At 42.4% G+C, this 9265-nt stretch overlaps 1 protein-coding gene across 1 annotated transcript; it reads right to left on the minus strand.

Moving 5' to 3' along the window:
• Positions 1-567: 567 nt before the first annotated feature.
• On the minus strand, positions 568-2766 carry LOC310876047 (cullin-2-like; the record flags this gene model as incomplete). Its single annotated transcript, XM_083789494.1, has 1 exon — positions 568-2766. The coding sequence occupies one exon, from the start codon at positions 2764-2766 to the stop codon at positions 568-570; it is 2199 nt and encodes a 732-aa protein (XP_083645620.1).
• Positions 2767-9265: the final 6499 nt, after the last annotated feature.

Genomic DNA, 9265 nt, shown 5'->3' on the forward strand with positions numbered 1-9265 from the left:
AATGTGAAACATGAGGGAAAAAAAGCTGTGGACAGACATGGACATAGGAACGCTCTTCTAGATGGCTCGTCCCGTTGGTGCTACGCCATAAAGGGAGATGCTTCTCTGTGCCATATCATATCATATCTGAACCATATCATACAAATTGGGTGGAGGGTTTTGACATTATCAATGACATCAGTCAGTCATACAGGGGACATACAGACAAATGCTGTCATGGACAGCTAACCTTGCTCTTCCATGCCATTCCGTAAAGAATAAATATTTTTATAGAGTCCACCAACATGTCATCACGGCCACAGCACACTCTCCTCTTTTATTCTTTTTAAAATCTTATTTCGGTTAAGGAGACGCTCTTTCCCCTTCAGTAACTATAGGCATTGTAGGTTTTTTCATTAGTCAAGGGTCAGTCCGTTGATGGCAGCACGCCACTACTAAACATATGATGGAGCCTGTTCTTCATGTTTTTTTGTTGTCTTTTTTCTTTCTTTTACCTTGTCCAGGCCGCCTTGTCGATCACTCAGTCAATTAATAGGCGGAATGGGAGGCTCATGGCCCTTCTTATTTTCACGCCATGTAGCTGTACTCATCTGCCGAGTTCTGGCTGCGCTCGAGGTACTCCTTGTCGATGAGCACCTCGATACACTTCTTGATCATGCTGACATTTGGGTTGAATCTGGCTTTGGCCTGGTTGATGACCTCTTGAATGAGGGCGTTGTGTCGCAGCACCTTGCGTGTCTTCATGATTCTCACTATGGCAGCTTGTAAATACATTTTGCGGTCCTCATCTATGGCGACCCTCGTCTGCTCCACCTCCTGTGGCGTGTCCTTCTGCATTGATATTGTGATCTTGAACTTTGTCCTTTTACTGGAGAAGTCCATATTTAATGAAAAGGCGGACTCGGCCTCTATTTCCTCCTTTTGCGAGTGATGGTTCAGCAGCTTGATTTGCAACAGGGACACGATGGTCTTCTGTAGCTCCTTCTCGTTCATCTCAGTGTTGGCCAGAAGCTCCTTGTAGGCAACCGTTTTGCTGTTGTTGAAGGCAAGCAGCACGGCCATTTGATATGTTGTCACTGTGGCCACATAGGGCTTGGAGAGGTAGTTAATCTTGACATCACCTGAGCACAGATTATGCAGCCAGGTCAACTTTCTACCGCTGTACCTCTCATTATAGAACAGCTCAAACATCTGTACACTCTTCTCTAGTTCTAGAGGGACGGAGAGTTTGGAGGGAACGTGCGTGAGGGGCCAGGCTCCTGCCTGTAGTACGTAGATCTGGAAGCTGATGCCCAGTTGTACTCCTTTCTTGTTTTTATAGTCAGTGAAACTGGCGTTGTGGTCGGCACTCACAGTCATGTCTGTGTACATTCTGTGGAGCTTGCTGGTGAACTCGAAGCCGCACACTGCCTTCAGTTTGTTGATCATAGATTCTTCTGAGTCCATCGACAATGACAGGTCATGAATTAACCGCTTTGCTAGCATTCTGGTGTAAAACTTCTGAAAGACATCCTTGTCGTCAATGTACTTGAACACTGTGATTAGGCTGTTCAGTTTGTCATCCACCTCGCTCTCTGACGTTCCCTTTGCAGACTTCTTCAGCAGACCGTCACTGTACTTGGCCAGTAGTTCAGGAGATTTGCACATAGTATTGTCTTCCTTGTGGTTGACCACAAGCGTCAAGGCCTTATCAAGTGCTCCGAAGAATAGACGATCCCCATTCAGAATTGTGTTAATGAGCTTTGCAAATTTATCGTAAACCTCCAGTACAGACTCAACAAAGTTGGTTGGCATATTTTCCTGAGAGAGGTTACTGATGGCACGGAGGCCCTCGTCTTTGATATGGGCCTGCATCTCCTGGACCATTTCAGGTACACCTTGGTTTATAGCCGTCAGTAGGATGTACATGTTAGCAATGTCATCTCTCCTTTCTTGGCGGATGATGCTCTGACATTCCCCGAGAATGACATTCTTGGTGTCGGCCACCATCCTCTGCCGGCATTCTTGCATAACTTTCTCGTGTGAGCTCTCGTGCAGGTACTTCCGACAGCGCTTCTCCTCTTCAATCAACCGCTGTACAACCTTTCCCATGTACTGTGAAACGGTGCACTCTTGCAGTAGTTTGGAGGCTTCCTCTTTGTAAGTCCCTTTCGAAATCCCTGTCTTTGACAGAAATGGTTCCTCGAATTTTTCCTGATAATACTTCAGCGGGAACTTCTTGTACTTTTCAACATGAACAAAGGAGTTGACAATGCTGTAAATTACATTATGGTTTGGGTCCTCGTTGCAATGGTCATTTGTGATTGTACTGACCAAACTCTTTATCAGGTTGCCCTTGTTGACCAAAGGATCGATCAAGTCATTCTTCCATATGTCCAACCCTAGCTCTCCAATATCCTTCATCGCTTCCCCCTTATCGTCCTCTGTTACCTTTGTTGTGTTGAGAAAGTTGAATAGGCAGTTCAGGTAGTTAATGCCCTTGCTGTAATCTACCCAGTGTTTGTGGTACACCTGTAGCATATCATTTGCCTCCTTTGCCTCCTGGGACAACTGCTTGACATGTTTTTCCAGATGCGCCTTGGTCTCTCTGTATAACATTGCACCCAGGGGAATAGGGAGTGCAGAACATAAATCATAAATGACTTTGAACGATTCAGTCCATGTGTCGGTGGACACCCCTTTATTTGTCAGAACACCCTTGATTGTTGGTAGTAGCCTGTTCCATGTCTCGTCAAACGAGACTTGCTTAGGCTTTAAGCCGGTCATTGTGGCTCTGGTGGACAATAGTTGACTTAATTGAAGCTTCTTCGCTACCACTTGTTCGGAGGAAATACTTTTCTTTTCAACCTGCTATCTTCTAAGAGTTTGGGCTATGACAGTCAGACTCTCGCAACCGACTAGCTGCAAGAGTATATATTCAGGCCTACGCTGTGACATCAGACCCAAATACGTCACTGTTGCATCTTCTGACAGTGTCGCGTCTTCATGACTGACAGATAAAGAGATCTCCATATGGGCAAAACAGATTTCCAATATATGGGAATATACTTTTGTCCACTCCCCCCCCCCCCTTTTCACCCAGTGTCAGTGTTTGGTTCTAGAATTGGTTACGTTCTAGATTCTTGGAACCGTGTGGTGCGTTTTTGGTTCCAGCTTCAAAACAACTTAAAGGTATATTCAGTGATTTCACTCAAAAAACCTTAGGTTTTGTTTTTGGCTGTGGGACCCAGCCTTTCGTCCAATCAGGATAGAGAGTCAAAAACGAAACCTAAGGTTTTTTGACCCCCAGGGGTTAACTGGGGACAGGGAGGAACTCCTTATATGGCCAGCACACTCTATAGTAGGGTGGATTATCACAACAAAACAAAAAAATAAGTGATATTTGAATTAAGTGAAATCACTGAATATACCTTTAAGCCTAATGAGGTTCATTAGCAGAACAGATTACTGCTGTTGTTTAAAAGACTGCGGTGTGTTTCACGCAGCGAATATGGTTAGAGTCCATATTTTAGCCTGACGCTTGGTGCGCCAGCGGAACAGATTTATTCTGTTGTTTAATAACACTGCTCCTTGTAAAGGTCAGTGGCCTTAGTGATGTATCCCAGCTAAGGTTTGATGCCGGAGTACTTTCGCTCCGCACATGAGCCGGATTAACAATGGAACTAGGTGGAGCTTAAGCGCCAGGGCCCGAAGCTTGCAGGGCCTGGTACGAGACTATAGGTACAGCTGTTGCTCCTTTCGAAAAATATAACGCAACATAGGAACCCACGCTAGTGTTTTTGGTCTTCGTCTGGTCTTCGAGAGTTTCTGTAGCAGTTTTCTGGAGGGGGGGGGGGGGGCAGTCGGTTTGGGGGGGTTCCCCACGGCTGAGTAAGCGACGCCGTCAGAAGCCCCCTTGCTCAGGAAGGCCCCCTCACTCAGACGGACCAAGTTGCGACAATAACATACAGCCTATGTAAAGAGGAATATAAACAAGACCTTGGTGCAAAACTTCATATTTACCCTGTTCTAATACAACAAAAGTGTGTTCTTACATCCTCCATTTCACGATTTCAGCACTCGTGAGTAAATTAATTTAATTGCTATTATGAAAGTTTTCAGGTTGCATTGTCATCAATAATTAATCTGTCTTTAAAACGTTCTAATATTAATATAGCATATTGGCATTGTCTGTTGGTGCACACATGTTATATGGACCATGTAACAACATGGTCAACAGCACTGTTTGCAAACGTAGCTACATTTGTTGGCCACAAAGACAATTTAGACAAAATATGCTGCTGCCTGCTAATGGAGCTTGTAGATATAGGCTAATTACTTTTCGGGGAAATTGCAGATAGTTTAGCAGAGACTGAAGTTGGAAAGGCTGTGCCCAGTGCGGCAGTGCTGTGTGTCAGCGGGCAGCGCAGGCAGTAGTGGATATGCGCTAAACGCATGCATGTTAATTAATTAATTAATTAATTAATTGGCTGAATCAGTAGGGGCCTTTTGATTTGGTGAAGCGCCAGGGCCTTGAGAGGGGTTAATCCGTCACTGCGCACAACAGCTGTGAGTTATGCCTGTTGTTTTTATTAATCTGTTAAGATGTTGTCTAACAGGGTACGTCTGTGATAAGCACAGATCGCGTACTAAGCCTGTGGTGTGTTTCCCACAGCAAACTTTAGTTTCACTCTGGTCATAGTCAAAGGTCACTGCTAGATTTAGGTACCCATTTCAAGGTACCAGATAAGGGCTGGTGTGTGAACAGACATCGTTGTGCATTCCATGTGGTTGTCTATTCTTTTGTGTTGTGTTCTGTGTCTTGTCGCAAATGGACAGTCAAAGTTCAGCTACCCCCAGCAGAGGGGTGGACTTATGCATATGAAATGCCACATTCATTCATTATATGCCAGGATGATATTGAAGTGGGCATATAAGAGTGGCATAACGTGTTATCTCTGGTGTTTTTCATGTAACACTGGCATGCTGCTGCGCTACACCCTGTGAATTGAGTTGAATATGGTAGCAAGTAGTTTGTGAATTAATGCAGTGAAATGCATTGGCATCTGCTGAGCTACAGCCTGGGAAATGAGTTTAAAACAGTAGCAAGCGGTTTGTGAATTAATGCAGTGTAATGCACGGAATGTATTCAATCTGATGTTGTTATTACAAAGCGCTAAAACAACCTCCAACCTAAGGGGGCTGATGGATTGAATAAGATAATATTAAGCAGTATTCAGTGAGACAGGGGGTAGTTTCTTTTTCATTTCACTTAAATGAGTGTGCAAAATAGCCGATCTACAAGCGCCATAAATAGCCAAAACCTAGAGAGATTGTCCAGCCTAGTTAAAAGGCAGTAGAAGCCGCTAGATATGGTGTTTATATAAGTCTACTATAAAAAGATCTGGAGAAATGTAAGAGTCAATACACGACCTTATACTGCAGTAATATAGAAGCGAATCTAATGTTTTATTAGAGTAAAATGTCTCTCAAATAGCCAAAACCTGAGGGTTAAGAAAGATCTCCAGCCTATTAGTTAGAAGGCAGCAGAAGCTGCTATATATGGTGTTTATATAACGTGTTATCTCTGGTGTTTTTCATGTAACACTGGCATGCTGCTGCGCTACACCCTGTGAATTGAGTTGAATATGGTAGCAAGTAGTTTGTGAATTAATGCAGTGAAATGCATTGGCATCTGCTGAGCTACAGCCTGGGAAATGAGTTTAAAACAGTAGCAAGCGGTTTGTGAATTAATGCAGTGTAATGCACGGAATGTATTCAATCTGATGTTGTTATTACAAAGCGCTAAAACAACCTCCAACCTAAGGGGGCTGATGGATTGAATAAGATAATATTAAGCAGTATTCAGTGAGACAGGGGGTAGTTTCTTTTTCATTTCACTTAAATGAGTGTGCAAAATAGCCGATCTACAAGCGCCATAAATAGCCAAAACCTAGAGAGATTGTCCAGCCTAGTTAAAAGGCAGTAGAAGCCGCTAGATATGGTGTTTATATAAGTCTACTATAAAAAGATCTGGAGAAATGTAAGAGTCAATACACGACCTTATACTGCAGTAATATAGAAGCGAATCTAATGTTTTATTAGAGTAAAATGTCTCTCAAATAGCCAAAACCTGAGGGTTAAGAAAGATCTCCAGCCTATTAGTTAGAAGGCAGCAGAAGCTGCTATATATGGTGTTTATATAACGTGTTATCTCTGGTGTTTTTCATGTAACACTGGCATGCTGCTGCGCTACACCCTGTGAATTGAGTTGAATATGGTAGCAAGTAGTTTGTGAATTAATGCAGTGAAATGCATTGGCATCTGCTGAGCTACAGCCTGGGAAATGAGTTTAAAACAGTAGCAAGCGGTTTGTGAATTAATGCAGTGTAATGCACGGAATGTATTCAATCTGATGTTGTTATTACAAAGCGCTAAAACAACCTCCAACCTAAGGGGGCTGATGGATTGAATAAGATAATATTAAGCAGTATTCAGTGAGACAGGGGGTAGTTTCTTTTTCATTTCACTTAAATGAGTGTGCAAAATAGCCGATCTACAAGCGCCATAAATAGCCAAAACCTAGAGAGATTGTCCAGCCTAGTTAAAAGGCAGTAGAAGCCGCTAGATATGGTGTTTATATAAGTCTACTATAAAAAGATCTGGAGAAATGTAAGAGTCAATACACGACCTTATACTGCAGTAATATAGAAGCGAATCTAATGTTTTATTAGAGTAAAATGTCTCTCAAATAGCCAAAACCTGAGGGTTAAGAAAGATCTCCAGCCTATTAGTTAGAAGGCAGCAGAAGCTGCTATATATGGTGTTTATATAAGTCAACTACAAATGGATCTGGAGAATTAAGTGGCTAAATGTACCTTGTACGGCAGTAACATAGTAATCTAATGTTTTATTAGAGTAAAGTTTCTATGTGGCTATGTAGCCTGCCCTGTGAGCTGTAAGAGTCAATACACCAAAAATTTACTCAATTGACTAATAAAAATAATAATAATAGGAAGGCCTTAAAGTAAGGATCACAAGCGCATATAAAGTTCGGAGAAAACTGTGAGTTTTTTTGGTTGGTAGAGTCCGTTAGAGACGAGCATTCATCTTTTCTGTTCAACATCGGGCCATAGACGGGAGAGCGCTGAGGCTGGCGTATCCATGGTAACTTGTTCATACCTTCCTCAGCACACTGTGGCCTTATCGGGAGAGAGAAGCTATCTCTTTTCTCACTGGGCCAAGAGGAAAGCCGGGAGAGCGTTGGCGCAGACAACTTGTTTATAACTTCCCCCACACGGCTAAAGAGTCACTCCCTGACTTTATCTCTTATCTCACTAAGCCAAGGTCAAATGCATGCTTAGCCACTCAAATGGAGCTCTCAGTATTGAGCACTAAAAAGGCATCAAGAAACCCATTATATTAATGACGAGAAAATGCTGTGAAGCAAATATAGGGCTGAGATGCGTAGGCACCACTGGACATTAGTTAGTGAACAAATAAGACATGATTATTTATCAGGAGCACTAAATAGGCCTGAGATGATTAGGCACGTGTATTGTGACAGGAAGCCAAGTGAGGAGAAGACTAGTAAAAAGTAAAGAAAAGAGCAGATCTACAAGCGCGTAATGGCCGGTAGGGCCTCATTCAGCGGTAATATAGCTCAAATTGGCCAGGTACATCAAGTAAGTACATCAAGTAGTTTACCTTAATGTAAGCCACAGGGAAGTAAGTACATGAAGTAGTTTACCTTAATGTAAGCCACAGGGAAGTAAAATTAGTCATTATTCAGTGTATAATGAGGTAATTTGGTGGAGTTCCAGTCAAATACAATCATTACACAGCCCTTTAGGTTGCACCAAATGCATAATCCCAAATTTAGTGACCCAATATGGAGGGGGGTGTGTTATATGAATCAGACAGGCCTGAAGCATATAGGTATTTTATCAAATTAAACTATAATGGAAATGACTCAGGGAGGACAGTGTATATTCTAGGCAATAGTCAGCCTGTAGGTTAGTTCATATTCTAGGTGCAGTCAGTAAGCAGTAAGTGTAGATTTCTCACACGACTACACACACACACACACACACACACACACACACACACACACACACACACACACACACACACACACACACACACACACACTAAAAGGAAGTGTAAGTTTAGTCAACATTCTTGTTCAAACTTCATGTTAGTAAAACTGCCACATTAAACAAATATATATACCCAGTGTATTAGAATATTTATTGTTCCCATTCTTGTCACATCAAAAAGCTGAATCGTCAACAGCCCACCCAGCCAGAAAGACAATGTACCTGGACCTTTTCTTTTTGTGCTAAGAGAGGAGCGGCAGAAAGACAGTCTATGGAGTTTTACCACTGAACTTTGGGACATGGGTGTTTTGTGTCGGGGGACACATTTCATGCGAGGGAAGGTCCGATTGACCTAAGCGTTTTTTTGTGTGTTGAGAGCACACTCAATTGAACAATGAACATTTGTGTTGTTTTGCATGACACTTCTGAATGTCACTTCCATCACGTGACTACAGGCAGTGTTGGGGGTCATATCTACAGCAACAGCGGAGTACGATGTGGAATGGGAAGGTTAAATATTTATTTGACCAGTTTTATGGTGGAATTCGGAAAAGTGTGGCAAGTTTTTTTCACATTTAGAGTTAGAACAGCTCAGAGGCACATACTAACGTGCACGCGCACACACACACAGAAAGATAGACAACAGGGAAATGTTTTGTTTAGTAAGAGTGTCCTGGTCAAAAAGGGAGGTGTGCGTGTACGTACGCGCGTACACATACGTGTGTGCATCAGGGTAGATCTGACATTTTCGTAAGAAAGCGAATATCATTAGTCAAAGTAATAGTAGGGGCTAATTCATCCTTTAGCCCAGAATTGTTGGTGCAATTTATAAGCTCAAGCTGTAATCCATTTGGAAGGGAACTCCGACTGTATAAGGATTAAAGATAAATAAAATAAAAAACCAATAGATCCTAGGCCCAGTCAATAGTGAATGACAAGTAATTGTATCCCATCTGGTTAGGCCAACTTTAGTCTTATAAAGTCCGAATAGGTCAAATAAGTAACCGTCAAATTAGGACAATAGAAAAGTTTAAATAATGACCACAACCTTGGGAAAACAGACAGTGTTTTTAAAATGTAATACAGGACTGCAGCACAGCACACATGTCCCATTCAGTAGATACACCTGTGAAGGAGCGGGTATGCTCACAGATAATCGATCAGCGACAGACGAGTTTGTTGTGGTG

The sequence above is a fragment of the Protomyctophum parallelum genome, assembly GCF_964188405.1.
Source record: "Protomyctophum parallelum genome assembly, chromosome: 18".
Lineage (NCBI taxonomy): Eukaryota > Metazoa > Chordata > Actinopteri > Myctophiformes > Myctophidae > Protomyctophum > Protomyctophum parallelum.